Source organism: Dreissena polymorpha, chromosome 10 (genome assembly GCF_020536995.1).
Source record: "Dreissena polymorpha isolate Duluth1 chromosome 10, UMN_Dpol_1.0, whole genome shotgun sequence".
In the NCBI taxonomy this organism is placed as follows: domain Eukaryota; kingdom Metazoa; phylum Mollusca; class Bivalvia; order Myida; family Dreissenidae; genus Dreissena; species Dreissena polymorpha.
In genome coordinates, this window is record NC_068364.1 from 36,374,847 (window position 1) to 36,392,303 (window position 17,457).

At 33.6% G+C, this 17,457-nt stretch overlaps 1 protein-coding gene across 1 annotated transcript; it reads right to left on the reverse strand.

Moving 5' to 3' along the window:
* Positions 1-1,750: 1,750 nt before the first annotated feature.
* On the reverse strand, positions 1,751-7,287 carry LOC127847748 (uncharacterized). Its single transcript, XM_052379874.1, has 3 exons — positions 6,957-7,287; positions 5,107-6,098; positions 1,751-4,668 (listed from the first exon to the last, which is right to left on the reverse strand). Exons 1-3 carry the CDS (start codon positions 7,280-7,282, stop codon positions 4,319-4,321), a joined length of 1,668 nt encoding a protein of 555 aa, XP_052235834.1. The 5' UTR covers positions 7,283-7,287; the 3' UTR covers positions 1,751-4,318.
* Between the last annotated feature and the right edge of the window lie 10,170 nt (positions 7,288-17,457).

A 17,457-nucleotide genomic window follows, 5' to 3' on the forward strand; every position in this document is an offset into this window, starting at 1 on the left:
TTTCGACTCTTTAAGAAATACTTCAAAGTTCTTTATCTGCTGTTGATATTTTTCTAAAGCTATAAAAAAAGTTTACTGCTCTTGTTGCGAACTTCATTTACCACTTTACTGTGAAAGTCCAGACTTTCTTGCATGCTGTCACACTTATCTCTCTCTTTAGTTATACTTATAGTACAGCTAGAAATCAACTTGTCCACTTCTTGCATCGTTGCTCTCTCTAGCCGATCTAATTCTGTATTTATTTTCTGTCGCAATATTTCAATCTTTTCCTTAATTCGCTGGTATGTCATCTCAAGCTAGAGAATATTGCATTCTGCTTTTTCTTTCAGTTTCTTCAACTCTTATTGTATTTTCTTAATGTTTGATGAGAGCTGGTGTGCGTCTGCCGTTGAATATTTGTTTATCTCTTCAATAAGGCAGACATTACTGCATGATCAACGAAACAAGCGCATAAATTATACGTTAACTTAGTATTAAATTCAGTAATGAACACTTGTTCACGAAAAATATACTGAGTGATATATAACCCCTAAAAACAAACGAACCAGTAATGACTTGTTAGAACAACTCACGAATAATTTTTCAAAACATATCATTGAGTGTGTTTTTTTATTTGTGAAGGTTATTTGCTCTTAATTTTACCATAATCCATGATTATGTTGTCAAAAAGTAGAGAAATTATTTTGTTTACAGACATATCCCCCCACGACGCATATTGGACAAAAGACAAATCCACTAGATAGTTAAATATGCCTTTTTTTAATAAAACATTACGTTTTGTACATATACTACTAATTACAAAATAACATAACTTAACACATAAAGGTCATTTTTAAGATATAACAAAATTCACCAAATAGTTAGGACAAAAATAAATTTAAGACTCCATTCGGGACCTCGCCAGAAAAGGGGTCTGAGACCATTGTCGTTTCAATACATTAAATTGGAAGTTATGTTTAAACCTTATCATATCTGAATACTTCAGTAGAATTGATGATGGTCAAAAACGATTTATTTGTCATTGTCGGCTATAAAACCGCTTAAAAGTATCTCTAAAAAGTATATAATATACAGTATACTAAAAGATACCCGGAGTATGGAAGGGTTCCTTAAAGTGTATTTTCAGTAGCCGGGGTACATTGTAGTATACTTAAGAGTACACGTGGTGGTTGAAAGAAGTACATAAGCCGACAATGACCAATTGAGCCTCCAACATTGGTCATTGCCTGTTCATTTACTACATTTACTACTTAAAAGTATCCCGGGTACTCTTGAATATACTACAAAGTACTCGGAATACGAAAATATATTGACAGGTTTCCCGGGGTATGACTTCGTGCCTATAAGAGCATTTTTCCGGAGCCGAGTATTCCTAATAGAACCCGGGATACTTGTAAATGGTACATGAACTGACAACGACCAATTTAGCGTCAATATATGTAAACATATTGTGTTATTGTAACAAATAATTGATACTAGTACTTGAAAGTGTGTTACTTTTAAACTAAATATTTTATTTGATAAATATTGTTTGCACTAACATCACTTCTAATTCAGTGAAAACTATATTTTGTTATCAACGTGACCTAATATACCTCCGCACCGCTTTGTCAAACGTTTTTAATGGTATGCGGACAGACGTACAAACCACCAAACCAACCGACAAACTAACCCACCAACCAACCGAGTGTCTTAAATACAGCCCCGTCACATTTGTTTGCGGAGTTAGAGCAATAGATAGAACCACATCAATGGTTTAACAGTTTAATCAATTAGTTAATGGACATATTACACACATCAACGTTCATTGTCAATAATTCATTTGCAAAGCTCTTATTTCATTGTGTTTCAACTAGCAGCTAAATTGTGCTTCACAAACACTGCGAAGAGGGTATTTGTGTTTATTGACTTGTTATTTTTGTATCCGTTTAACAATGGATGTAAACACTTTATTTGACCAAAAATAAAACTGACAATATTTGTTCGGACCGCAACATTTGCATCATGATCATTCCGACTCATGTACTATGTTCAGAAATGTCTAGAGCTTGTCACAATAGCATCGACAAATCGCATGCCATATGTTGTATTATAGTCATAAGACAAAGGTAAGTTAAACCAACAGACACCTTTCAAGCGATAGCTGGTCACATACTAATGCTAGTAACGTTTAACTGATTTAATTGAATCAGAGGAATCGAAATAATTTCCGCAGTTATAATAGCATTACCAATGACCATTCATGTTATTTGGCCCGACCAGGAATCAAAGATATCTTTAGATTTATTGTCCTGCGCTCTACCAACTACTGCCGGCAGTATTGGCGAAATGTAATCATTGATATCATCACTCAAACTTTAACATTTAAACATGTATGTAGAACGTTATCTATCGAACGTAGTAAACAGACGATTTTAATCAATATAAAACTCTTAAACTGGACGGTTTAGGTAAACAAATAAAGCAGAGATTTTAAATTAAAAGGTGTGCTCAATTATGTTTACATACATATACAATTGGAACGGTCAATACAAGTGTACTTGTAAAATACATCAACCTTTATTTAAGAAGTACATCCATTTCTCCAGAACGCTTTTTCAAATGTATCATGTGCTTAGAAAACATATGTTTTTATAATAAACCACATACAAAAAACATATTTTATAATGTACTTTACCTGTGATGAAGTGCCACGCAAACGTGACAACAAAGTTGGCTATGCGAATCACAGAACAGTTTTATTTTTTCATCGCTATGCTCTCCACACTTTACTCACTTCTGTGATCACTAACTAAATTCCACAAAAAATTAATAATCTGAAGGGTGGACAAGACGCGACTCCATTTTACACTCTTTCCTTTTCGGGAGATTAAAATATCCACAATGACATGGTGTTTGAATAGAGTTAACATATTATAATTGGTTAAATCAACTTTAGTTCCATCTGCAATAAACACTTTCTAAATCAATGGTCTTGTCATCAAAATGCATAACACTTTGAAGGTATCAGGTAACGATCAATTAACAGTTCATATTATACAAGTTTATGTTGACGTTATGGGTACATCTCATACGAAAAACAATTCAAAATACATAGCAAAATTAATAATATAAACATCAGAGTAGTTTTGCCATTTCAATATACATGTATTCTAGAACACTGTTTCCAAACAATTACATCAATTGAAACGAAAATAAAATAAAGTACTTAAAAGGGTCTTTTCACGTTTGGGAAATCGACAAAATTGAAAAAAGTTGTTTCAGATTCGCAAATGTTCGTTTTAGTTATGATATTTGTGAGGAAACAGTAATACAGAACATTTACCATGCTCTAAAATAGCCATTATATGCATCTTTTGACCATATAAAAACCCTAAAATTATGAAGCGTTGCAACGCGTTACGAATTAATAATTTGGAGAGTTCTGTTGTTGTCGTTGTATTTTGCGAAACTACGAGGATAACTTATATTATGTATAAAATACACCTGTCAGTGTATACGGAAGGATGGTCGAGTGGTGTAAGTGGTAGACTTTTTACTTCAGGACTTCAGTGCTCAGTGGTTCGAGCCCTGCTGAGGGTTACGTTAACTTTTTTTTCTAGTTTTTATTTTATTATTGATTGTTTACTGGAGTTTTTTATATCCAATGTTAACATTTATCAATATAAAGCATTAAATGAAAAACTTCAAATTATGCCAAAATCTGTGAAAAGGCCCCTTTAAATAGAAACAAAAATCAAACAAATTACGTGAATGAAAACAAGATTCAAATACAGTATTTACATGAACATAAGAATCTAATTAAGTACGTTAATGTAAACAAGAATCAAATAAAGTGCATAAATAAAATTAAGTGTCGAATAAAGTACGTAAATGAAAACAAGAATATCATAAAATACCGAGATGAAAACAAGATTTGCAACGTTTACTTGTATCTATAAAACGTTTAAGTAAATAACAGTATGCAGCCGTATACTTAAATGATTTATTTTCTGCTTAACAAATTTAAAATAAAAACGTCATTGGTCAGACTATTTTGATTGTATTTCAAATACTCTATTTTAGATTGTTTACGTATGAAATTTAAAATACATGTGTTTATTAATATTTTGAGCACTATGCACATATACTTGCCAATTTATAAGTTTACTCAAGTCGTTAATTTGTTATTTTATGCATATTTACTTCACGAACATAAAAGTTGTAAACGTACTTCATATTGTGCTGAATCACAAATCAACGTGAGTATAGTAACTTTAGTATCAATCCTTTGATGATCCTTTCTATCTTTCTATCACACGATTTGTTTTGTCGCTGCCTATGTTACTTTAAATACTATGATGTCTTTGTTTTCAACACCCACGAGAACTGAATTAGTGCTGCAACTGTAGAAGACTGAACATGTATCTTTAACTCCATCGTTTTCATTAGCCAGTGTAGCCAGCTTCTTCTTCCCCTCGCTGTCGACCTGTATAATTGTGTTGGATCCATAGCCACACAGGAGCACTTGTCCACCAGCAGTCATATGAACACCCATTAGGCATTTAAGGTCAATGTCAGAAAAGGTGTAGATAACTGTTCCATCTATGGCCAGTGTGAGGAGCGTATCGTTGTCCATGTTGATGACGTAGATCTTGTCACCCATTAGGTTGACAGCACACTTGTACACTGCAGACAAAAATCATTATAACACAATATTTATATGCAATTTAAGTTAATTCGGAAATGGGTTGATAATGGTATTATGCTGGTCACTTGAATAACATGAGGAAACGACAACTAAGATTATTTTGTATGGCTATAAATTGAATAGTACGTTAAGCGATATGGCACAACGTACACACACTTAGCATATAGACTATTTATGATCTAAACGACCTTATATTTCGAAGCGTACTTTCGCTTTCCAATATTGTTCACAGATTTAATGTATCGCTTATTCATGTGAATATAACATTTGGTATACATGCACAATTCTAAAATACAAAAATTGTGGAACTTATGTGATCAACTATACATCCGTGATTCACAAGATCTATTAGCAATATTCGTTTATATATACCTTTGCATTATAATAACTATACTAAAAGAATATGTGTTCACTACCTGTATCAGATCTCGTTGTGTCCTCGTACAGTTTCTTTATTAGTTTTCCAGTAAGAGTGTACTTAAACAGCGCTATACCGGAAGTTACATACAGATGCTCGTCATGGTGAGCAATACCAACACACCTATGCGGTAGCTGAAGCCTCCATCCCTTTTCCAACCTGTTAATCCTGACATAAATCATCTGTAGACCGTGAAGACCGTCATCATTGCCTGTCTCATTTGTTGTGACAATGACCTCACTTGAAGATATCAGACACATGTCATATGAATATTGAGGAACTTCGCAATTGCTCAATAACTGGTATTTATTGTCTATCAGTTTCACATCATTATGGATAAAGTCTAGTACAAGCGTCTCACCAGAAAGTAGCTCACAGATAGAATAAATATGGCAACCGTATTCACCAGGCGAAACCTTTACGCTATATTCTGACTTTTTATGCAGCGAAATAACCTTATTTGGTTGGCCAACGTTTCCCAGACCTTCCAATTTCATTAAATACTTCTCGATGGCTTTACTGGGTGCAAATTCAATATGATTATCATGTGTGGCTTTCGACTCTTTTATAAATAATTCAGAGTTTTTTATCTGTTGTTGATATTTTTCTAAAGCTATAAAAAGAAGTTTACTGCTCGTGTTGCAAACTTCATTAACCACTTTACTGAGACATTGCAAACTTTCTTGAATGCTACCACAATTTTCTCTTTCTTTAGAAATATTTATCGTAGAGCTAGAAATCAATTTGTCCACTTCTTGCATTGTTGCTCTCTCTAGCCGATCTAATTCTGCATTTATTTTCTGTCGCACTGTGTCGATCTCTTTCTTAATTTGCTGGTACATCATCTCAAGCGTCAGAAGATTGCCTTCAGCTTTGTCTTTCATTTCCTTCAACTCTTCTTGTATGTGTTGAATGTTTGATGAGAGCGCATGACCGTCTGCTGTCGAATATTTGTTTATCTCTTCAAGAAGGCTGACTTTATGGCAAGATCTACAATACAATATATATATTTAGTAACCACTTTGTATGTACTTTATTCTTCGATTATAATATCCTCTAGGATTAAGTGCATGTCGTCCTCGCTTACCAAAGTTCATTTAAAACACGAAAATTTAACATAAATCAACATCACGTTGGCCACATGGAATTTATTATCTTGAAACAAATGTTAACAATTTAAGTGTTTGATTGATTTGTTGGATTGTTTTACCGTCTGCATTTCGTTCATATCACCAACTCACACTTTTCTTGTGGTAGCTGGTTACCAGTGCTAAGTGCACATATTTATTCACGTAACTTACAATTGCTTACCTTAATCAGAGGTAGGAAAAAAAGCCATTCAAATGATTATATGACCAATCAACACACAAGCTACGTCGCTGTACCGAGAATAGAACCCGCGTTAATCTGAATTGTTATCCTGCGGTCTAACAACTACTACCGACGGTAATCGGGAAATGCAAATATTGATATCAACAATCATCTTTAAACTGTTGAACTTGTATGTCGAACATTATCACTACAAACGTAGTAAACTGATACTTTAAATCAATGTAAACAGCTTGACTAAAATTGGTCGGTTTAAGTAAACAATTACGGCCTAGATTAGGCTGATCCATAAGCTTAAGATAATAGTACTTCGACCAGTTTAAGATGCGTACATTATCTGTAAATACATATTTAAAATTCAGAATGTTTCATAAGGAATTGGACTTTTCAATAGACATTTTTTATTTAAAATGTACACTTATTTTTCAAATATCCGCCTTGACCTTGTTGCATATGGTTAGAAAACATAACTGTTAGAGCAAACAACCCCACCAACAACACTGGTTAAATTCAACTTACCTGTGATAGCGTGCCACGCAAACAAGACAACAAAGTTGACTATGGTCCTCACAGAACAGTTTTATTTTTTCATCGCTATGCTTTTCACATTGCTCCAGTATGTCTAATGTTGACTTGGCAATTGGCCATTTCTCTATTTGCTCTCTTCCGAACAAAGAGTGATAATTAAATAGTTGGTTGTGTAGTTTCACGCAATTCTCGCAGTAACACTTAAAACACCCTTCGCAGTTAAACTGAGCCTCGTTTTTATTGCAAGCATCACAGGAAAAGTCCCATAGTGTATCTGATGCTTTTGTTGCAAGCGAAGACTCCAAGTTGGAAGCCATTTTGTTTTCAGGTGAACCAGGAAGTTTTTTGTTTGGACACAGTTTTCTCCCCTATGCGTGGCTACACTAAAAGGTCACCGAAGCTATTTCATGCTGTAATCAAAGCGTTGAACGAACTTCATATAGTCGGCTTTTTGTAACGCAAACATTAATATGAATAGTAATAATAGTAAATGATATTCATATTGCACTGAATGATTATATTTTATAGTGAGATTCGGTGCGCAATTTAACTTATTTAACTCTCACGGCATTGAAGGAACCGTTCTAAAGCGATGCGCGAGCAGTTAGGTCATGTTAATGTTTAATGTTGTGTAATACAAGTTGCCTTTAGTGTATGGAATGAGTGATGTATTGGACGTCATCTATTGATGACGTTCAATTGAACGAATGATAATGGCGACTAAAATTCATTAAGCTCCAGCGTATAGCCGCGATTTGAGGGTCTTGAAAACTGGCCCAACACGTTTGCTGAAATTTGACATGCATATGTACGAGAACGCGATCTACACGATGGCGTATTCGTCATTTCTGTGGAAAATCCAGTTTTTGAATAAATCACGAAAAAGTGGTGTTTTTTATTGCGCAATCGCTATAAACACGCGCTTTGGCCTTAAGTAACGCTGTTCGTGACGTTAGCGCATCTTTTGGTGACGTTACAATGTTTTCCTTAGCGCGCGGCGTTTGCCAGTTTATTTTCTATCTTTCTATCATTTCGTTGATAACTAGTAAAACAACCTTCGTTCGAGGGTATATACTAATTAAATAATCAACGACGAAAAAATTGTGTTGAAATATCATCAATACAGAGGCCCGCGCTTTGTGCAGTGTACAGTTGTTCAAATTTGCGTGACAGAAAACTAGGTAAATGTGTCAATTGTGTTATTGAATTTGTCCAACAAGTTGAATTGTATATACCATTAGGCCTACCACGCGAGAAAGTTTGCAAACCCATTTATTTCTTTAACAACTTAGCTTGATTCGGTGCTAGTGCATAAGTGTGTTTGTTAGCCTGGGTGGTTACACAACGGAAATAAACAGATGCAGTCAAGGTCTTGGCATTTCCAGCCTAAAATTTATAGTTTATATATATAGCGATGCCTGTTCGCTAAGTCTGCCATAAAGCAGCTATTTTGATTTTTTTTTCAAAATAACTTTCATATGATGCATTACTGTGTAGAATGATACCGTAAACATAAGCTGTGTTGATTTACCTGCACAGATAATAGCCAATATGCATCTGATTAATCTTGTTTTGCAATATATCGATTGACATTTAATATGGTTTGTTGTATAAACATGTATAACTGTTACTAACGAAGTACTAATTACAAACACACGGGCTTCTTCAATTAAGAAGATAACTATTTTACATTTCATATACCGATAGTACCATCTATGTGGTTCAATTAATCAGCCAGCAATCTTCGTTTACACCAAAGAAGCATGAAATTCAAAGTAAAAATGAGACAACTGAATGCATCAAAATAGACGAAAATTAACTCTTTAAACGGGAAGCAAATTAAATATAAACATGATTAATCTTTACATAGTCTTTAAAGATAGCATGATATGTGGTGCATATAAATTTCCTTATTCATATCAGTAAATCTCCTGATCGTTATCAATAATTTCCTATTGAAACGTGTGTCGCATGATACCGTTGATTCTTTTATTGCAAGAGACTAACTTGTAAAAGCCGTAAATGCAATGTTGAACTTACGATGTAGACAGGTATGTACCTTATGCATGTCATTAAATTATTTATAAATTATAATGAATAAGTAGGTGAAACATAAGGTCGATGCTTGAAGCCCGTTGAATTAGTTTTCTTATTATTGTCCTCACTGTTTGGTATCTCTCGTCTTCATTACCAGATGATGTAATCACGTAATATTCAAAATGGCGACGTCAATGCCTACGGGACACTTATTTTTTTAGTGGAGCTATTAGGTCACCCCGGTTAGAAAGTTCGCAGCGAGTAAAGACGAAACAAATAGCGAATATCAACACAAAATAACGCTAGTAACTTTCATTGTGATTTGGCTGGTATGTAAGTTTCATTTAAAGCGAGTATATACGATCTTGTCAAGTATTTATTAATCAATATAATATGTTTTAAAATCTTATTAAACATATATTTTTATATAAATTAAAATAAAAGTTAAGAAGAACATGTGTCGAAAAATGCTAACTAAACCAGATATTAAATTCCGAAATCGAAAAAGGCTGTACAACCGAATTCGAAAGCATGTATATCATGCATGTACGACACACGAAAACTAACTAAATAGATGAATGCTTCGGTTATTGTAGGAAACTATGTACGAAATATATTCGTAACAATCGGCTCGGGGCGCTCATATGTCTTTGCTGCATATTATGAAATCCGTCTTCAATGTATAATGTTTCTTGCCTATGTTGTGATATTGTAACATATTTTATCAATATATTACAATTCAACACATATGAAAAATCGTATAATCTCGCTTTAAACAATAAATACAAGTAATACAGGGTATAAAACGACGAAAAAATCTGCCTCGGCATGAACGTCGCGATCTTGTCTATCACGTGATTACCCTCTCTGGTAACTCTTATCACGATGTATAAATTAATATATTGGTTTGTTCTTTTGAAATATTGTCGACAATTTTTTCATTTTATACCACTTATGGAATTTCCGTTATAGTTTATGAAATTTTTACTGTAAATACATATTCATTTCGGAATAATATTTTCAAAAGTGATTCGTTCAAGTCGGGATTTCTTTTAATTGTTTCATATAAGTAGAGTAAAGTACAACAGTAGATACAATATGTTAATATTTAGACGTTTACACACATAATATGAGGACAGGCAAGCCCAGTGTGAATATGTCCGCTGAATACGGTATACATATTTTAAAATAATTATACACACCGCTGTGCAATATTTTTATTGTGTATGTTTTATGTTTTTCGATTAGTATTCAGTATTCACGCTAAAAATGCAATACATAATTATGCCGCGAAAATGTACATCGTTCACATAATTTCGGAACGTTTATATTGCAGTAGGTTGGACATAAGCATCGTGTTTCACGAGATATAAACCCTTTAACGTAATTTGAAATTTATTTAAGCCTCTTTTTAGGACGGACTTATTTATCAGATAAACACTGTGTCTAGTTTCATTGTCATGTAGATTATATCGATTGTTACATTCAACGTGAAATTCGAAATTGTCGGATATAAATAATTGCAGGCCTTAAACATTGTCATTTACTAGTCCATGTAAACACATCATCCCACAAAAACATTTGCTAAAGTATAATATATAATACATTCGCGAGTGTTTTGACACTTTCTTTACAATTAAAAAAATCGAGCACTTAGTTTCGATAGAGTTCATTCCTTAGGTGTTAACATTTAATTTTGAACAATTATGTTAATTGCATAAAATGTAAAGCAATCGCTTGAATAAGGAAATGGTTACTAACTTTCAGACCATGGCGATTTTCATGCTGCTGATGATTGGGCTGTCCTTGACCACCCCAGCCGAATGTATTGATGATATGTGTTTCCCGTGTGTGTGTGTTTCAAGCGATGAACGAGGTTTGTACAAAGTGGAATGTAGATCCAAGACAAATCTGGAAGGGAGATTGCCACAGGTCAGGAAAATTAATAACAATCAGATTAGATCACTGAATATGTCTAGTACAAGCCTTCTTAATTTGAAAAAAACAAACACAAACGCCTTTTGAAAATTACAGCAGTTTACAAGAACTTGATGTGTTACAATACTTCCATAAATTTGTTGAAGAACAACAATGCAACAGTAACTAGCGAGACTTTCAAAGGACTTGAAATTTTGGAGGTTCTCAATATCGCGCATAACGATATTCCAGTTACCAGTGAAACTGACAGTAACGTTTTCGTACGTTTAACTTCTCTGAAAAAAACTGTTTATGTATCAAATAAATTTGATATCAAGCGCTAATGCTAGTTATCCAGGGCAGATCTTGAACAATATTTCAACATTCGAAGAAGTATGGATTGATGGATTTTCAGTTGTTCCCTTTGGAACAGAGTTTCAGAAAAGCCAAACTTAAAAGACATTCGAATATCAGGGGACTTTATCAGGCCAATATGGTAGTACAAAGATTTCTATGACATACAAACTGTCGATGAATCAACATTTGCAAACGTGTTGTATGTCAGAAGTTTATAAATCCTTAATTGTGGTCCGACCGCAATTTTGAGTAATGCCTTTACACAAATGGAGCTTCTTCGAATGTTAGATTTGTCTTTGAATTATGAGTTGGACTTTGACAATCTCGACGGTTTGAGTAGCCTTTATTCAGAACTAGAAGTCCTTATTTTGGACAGTGTAAAATACACGAACAAACTAGAATGTCGGACCCAAATTATGAAATCGACGGTAGAATTGATTCGGCATTTAAAAGCTCTAAAAATGCTGTCATTAGATAATAACAAGATATCAGGAATCGACAAAGATGCTTTTGAAATAACTCCGTCAACCCAAGAACATCTACGAGTCAGAAGCAATAAATTTGAGCTGGGATATTATATGCTCTATGCATGTCAGATGAAAAATTTAAGAAAACTCGAAGCATCATTTTCCAACATGGATCTCCAGTTCACAAGTTTGATTGACAACTTAGATCGTTCCCATCCTCCAATGCATCAATATTATAATGACACATTTACTGGGATAACCCATAAACATGTTGATACTTTATTACTTCCAAAGAAGAACACAACACATGCAGGGCATACCAAGTATATAGACTGCCTAAAACGGCCATTATACTCATTATACTATATTCCACCTGTTGCAATTACAGCTTTTTTCCCACCGAAACTGGAATACATCGATACAAGTCACAGTAAGATAGGATTTCAAATATAAGGTTTTTATATCGATTCATAAAACTCACTTAAAACAGTTATTGCTTCTAATTCGCTTTTGAACTGCTGGACTGGGCCGGTACATGGCGTACACAATATCGAAACTATTGATCTCAGTAACAACTTTTGTTCAAATGTTAATGAAAATTTCTTTACAAGCTTTCCGAAACTAAAACGTTTACATCTCCAACGAAACTACCTTTACCAAATTGTTGCATATAAGGAGATTTTGTATGTTAAACAACGAACTTGAATATATTTACTTATCTATTAACAGAATCAATAAAATCCATCCAAAACTACTTACAAATCAGGCCAAAATGAAATGGATAAATTTATCAACAAAAACTTTAATGGACTTTGATTATACTATATCTCAAATGAAATTGCTACACGTTTTGAATGTATCAGATAATCATATAACGACACTAAGTAAAGAATTGCGTTCTGATCTTGAAGGAATGGTGTCATCCAGAAACAATATAACGTTAACGTTGGACCTTACTAATAATGTCAAAAGCTGTTCATGTGACAACCTGGAAATACTAGAGTGGATTCATCAACACACACTTCCAACTACAAATTCTTTGATCGTGATCATATCTACATGCTACTACACTCATAATGTATCTACGGAGCTTTCTTCACCTATATTGATCAGTGCCAAAGAGAATTTGTACTTCCAAGTTTCCTTTCTTCAAAAGTTTTGTCTTTCATACACGCCGCTTCTTATTTCATTAGTTGTCATACCCTTTGTCATCTTTAATATCATTATTGGTGCCATCATACATCGGGTTAGATGGAAGATAAGGTATTGGTATTATGTTGAAAACAACAAAGAAGTTAGTGTTAATGGTTACATATCTATAGAAGGTTCGTTACGATTTCAAAGATTCAAATACGATATCTACCTAGCTTACGAGGAAGACGCTCGCGAATTTGTTTTGGATATACTGAGACCCAAACTCGAAGAACTGGAATCTGTTGTGTTTGTACATGACGACATACTGGAAGGACTACCGCTTTGCAACATTCTGACCAAATCTATCCATGCGAGTCGCGTTGTTGTGTTCGTGCTTTCGAATGGGTCCAGAGAAAGTGTGGAATGGAAGATAGCTGCACATATGACGAATGAAGAATCAAACCACAGAGGCAAACCAATTTCCTTGGCGATGTTAGACTACGATTACAACTCGACACGAGGACTCCCGGAGGATTTACAGCTCCTGAGAAGGGATGCGTTTATCGATTACCCTGCCAACGGTAATGAAGATGATTTACCGCGTTTTTGAGGATTTCAAAGCTAAACTGAAGTTTATTATGAATACTTAACATTTTAACCCATACATGTGTGTATTTTCCTATAGTACCAAAGATAATTTCAATATGTTGATCTTGATAGAAGTTGTGATTTATTCTGGATAACCCATTAACATGTTTACTTTCGTAAGATTCGCACGGCCAATACGCTGTAATCGTGTTTGAATTGCTAAAAGTTGCATTTTAACTATTTAATTTAGTTACCTGTTTATAATTGTGTTTGCCTGCCATGTTGTGTACAACTTGATTATGACTTTTATTATAGGTTTAATTTATACATCTCATATTTATTCAACTGACCATTGTTGGTGTGCTTCAATAGGTTTTCACTGTCGTATTAGAAAACAAGAATACTTGTCTTTATTGTACAATAACACATATTTAATTTACTTAGATTGTTCCAACAAGCACTTTCTAAGTTTAACGCTAATATGTTTCGTGTGTTGATAGAGGCGTTGATTTTTTTCGAAAATGAATATCCAATTGTTAAACTCTTATTCAAATGACAATTGTCGTCATACAAAAATAATTATCTTCTTATGGTACATGCGGTTAAAAATCGCGTTATATTAAGGATAAACAGAGTATTGCATCACATTAACATTCGCCAGATCATATAGCGTGTTGCAAACCGTTCGGTTTCGGTAATACGATCAAATATCTATATTTGAATAATTTCCCTCACAGTTAAACATCACTGCCTTTTCGTTCATAACTGTTTAACAGTATTGCGCAAACGAAGTGACTATACACGGCAATAAAGAATGGAAAGCATATTACAAACAACTAACAAATTCACAAATGTATTAGATGCATCATTGAATCGATGCGCGAAATATCCTGATACGTGTGCATTAGGTTTTGATTTATCGATGATATTTTCCTATGTTCGTCAATTTGGTAAAATCTGGTACCGTGTTCTCGCCATGCGATGTAGTAGGCATTGTAGTTTTAAAGTTCGAACTATTTACTTGTTTAACGATTTTGTTACGTTTTAAACACAATAAAATATGTAAACAGCATAAGCATTTGTTAATAAACGTATATATTAAATTATAAATAAGCTTAAAATAAATGATTATACACGTTTTGTTGTTTTTCAATTATACACTGTCAGTTCTGGTAGTTAAGTAGGTATAATTGCAAGATGATAAAACGCCCAGGCAATCCCGTTAAGGCCAATAACACAAGTCTTATCAGCGAATAAACATTGTCATGTTACTTTGCAGAATATGTCTAAAAATCGTGTGTTTTTAACCCAAATCTAGCTTATTATAAAACGCACACGATATCCATATACAAATGTGAAGCCGTGGCTTATGTACGACTTCGTGACCGAGCTTAAACTATATTTAGTCCACAATAATTCTATGTTTTTAACATGGACGCAAGACGAACTGTCTATCACATTACATTCATATTTTCAGTGTTCTAAATCTGTTTTTATTCATCCTGTTCTTCCTTCATCACGTAATAAACATCGTGGAATTCAAGTCATTACTTCCGTCTGAAAAACTAAGTTTTCAGTTTTGACGATTGTTTTTACTGCACTTTATCGTGACAATCGGCGTAGAAATTAAAGTAGTTAATATTATACTGTCACTTTTACATACATGTATAATGCAATGGGACCAATTTGACATATAACATGAGTTTTCGGCCCAAAATATTTCGTTTTCCGCTAACGTAACTTTTCGTTCACTGCATTTAACTATATTAGCAAAATTAGAACACGTATAGAAAAACATGAAATGTTTCCGTACTTATTTGAGACAGAACAAGAATAATCCATAACGCATTGTATATTACCGCGTTGAATGCCTTTATGAAATAAATATGATATTCAGTCAATTGTGCTTCGATTATCTCTAAAATCATTGTAATAATCGTTTATCATTTGGTTGTTTTCAAATCATTTAAATATATTTCTTAAAGTTAGTGAAAATATTCTTGTCAAAATATTTATACGACAAAAACCTCGATAATTTAAGAGATTTGATTTGTCACCTTTCTTGTAAATAGTAAATATATAAAAATATGGTTGAAAAATGTTCGTTAAGTACGGCGATATAAATCTTGAGTATCAACAAGGAAATTGGCACATTTTCATCTGATCGCGCAGTTTGATACTTTGAGATATTGCTAAACGTTTTACAAATTACATCCACAGTAAAATTGTAATCTCAACCTTCAATATTAGTATTATGGTTTGCGCGTGTGATGTAAATGTTATCACGTCACGTAAACGGCTGTCATTCCGAAGATTTGCTAACGATTGAAAATGTGAAAGAAATTTGTAAACGCGCCTGTATAAGGTATTGAATAATTCCCCAATAATTCGACAATCGTTTCCATCCTTCTCGATGTCCGTCCGTCCGACCGACCTTCCATCATTGCAATCTGCGTGTCCGCGCTTTACCTTAGACACGTATGATCCGATTTCGATGAAACTGTGTGGCAGCCCTCTAGTGTAGACATGTGAATATTGATAGGTCGTTCCGCTCGTACAGGTGCAAACACTAACTCCTAAGACTTTCCATGATGGGCCAGTACTATCCACCTCTGAACTGCAATACCATTATGGCGTACATGTGACACATGGAGTGCAAGTGATGAGTGATGAAGCGCACCACATTGGTTACCGAGACGAATGGATTAATAAGACCATGGTTTATGCTCTACAGCAGTAACTAATCGTTCGTTTGGAATGGAATGTCTACATATTTTTTAGATTTTAAGCAAAATATATTTAAATACATCATAGCGTAGACCGATTTGAACGAACGTCTTTAGATTGCCTTGGTGCTAATACAAGTCATGTTGCTTTTTCAATTGAGCACAACATGCAGGACGTTATCATGCTCATGTCTGTGTACTTAATATGCTTTAAGTAACAAATTATCGACTTTTGTGATCAAATTGTTTAATAATAAATGCTTGTTATTTATTCATGCGTTGAAGTGAAATGCATGCACATACAATTTCATACGTGAACGTTCTGAAAAAAATATGAGACATTGGAGTATCTACTAATTAAAACAGTATCATTTACTAGTCAAGAGGCACATATTTGTCACAAAAAATATATTGGTTTTGCAATTGAGGATTTTGATTGCTTGTATTTTATGTGTACATGATTTTTTAAAGGAACTTAAATTTTTGTATTGTTGTAAGTATACATTACCATTTCTTTAATAGACATATTTCAATATAGATTTTTAGATTTAACTGTGTGATAATTACCTAAATCGATAACATACAAAATCAAAGGAAAAAGTTCCGACCTAATATATTTTAACTTCGAAATAACACCCGACCAATCAAATTTTAATATTCGGATAAATTACAACTAATAATAACCCATAAAGAAAAATTATTTAGAGAAATTCATATTTCGGTAATGTCGTCTCTTTCCTTTTGTAGACTATTTTTAGGGAACATTTATGACTCAATTCTCAATTTGTTAATCGTGTGCATGTCCTTCTAAGCGTCATACATGTTACTGAGGGTGATACATTTTAATTAATCTCGGCCATCATTTTTATTGTTTTATGCTTTGCTTGATATTCATGTTGGCGAATGATTTTCGCAATAAAAAACAATTGATTGTTTACTAGCTTTAAAATATTTTTTTAATGTTGTTCAACATAGTGTTTCATTAAAGCGACGTTGTCGTTACTTTTAAAAGAAAGAGGTAAGTACATTCGTTAATTGAAATGATGTTTACGTCATTATAATATTTAAGTGTCAACTATATACAGCTCTATGCGCGCACAGCTCTACTTTGTCATTCATGACAAATTAAACAATGACACGTGGGAAAGACTGATTGTGTGAAAATAAACTCTTCAACCGAAAGTGAAGTGTTTGCGTTATTATCAGCAAGCGTCTTCAACTTCACTTGCTTTACAATTATTGGACTTGTTGTTGAAGAAAATCAAG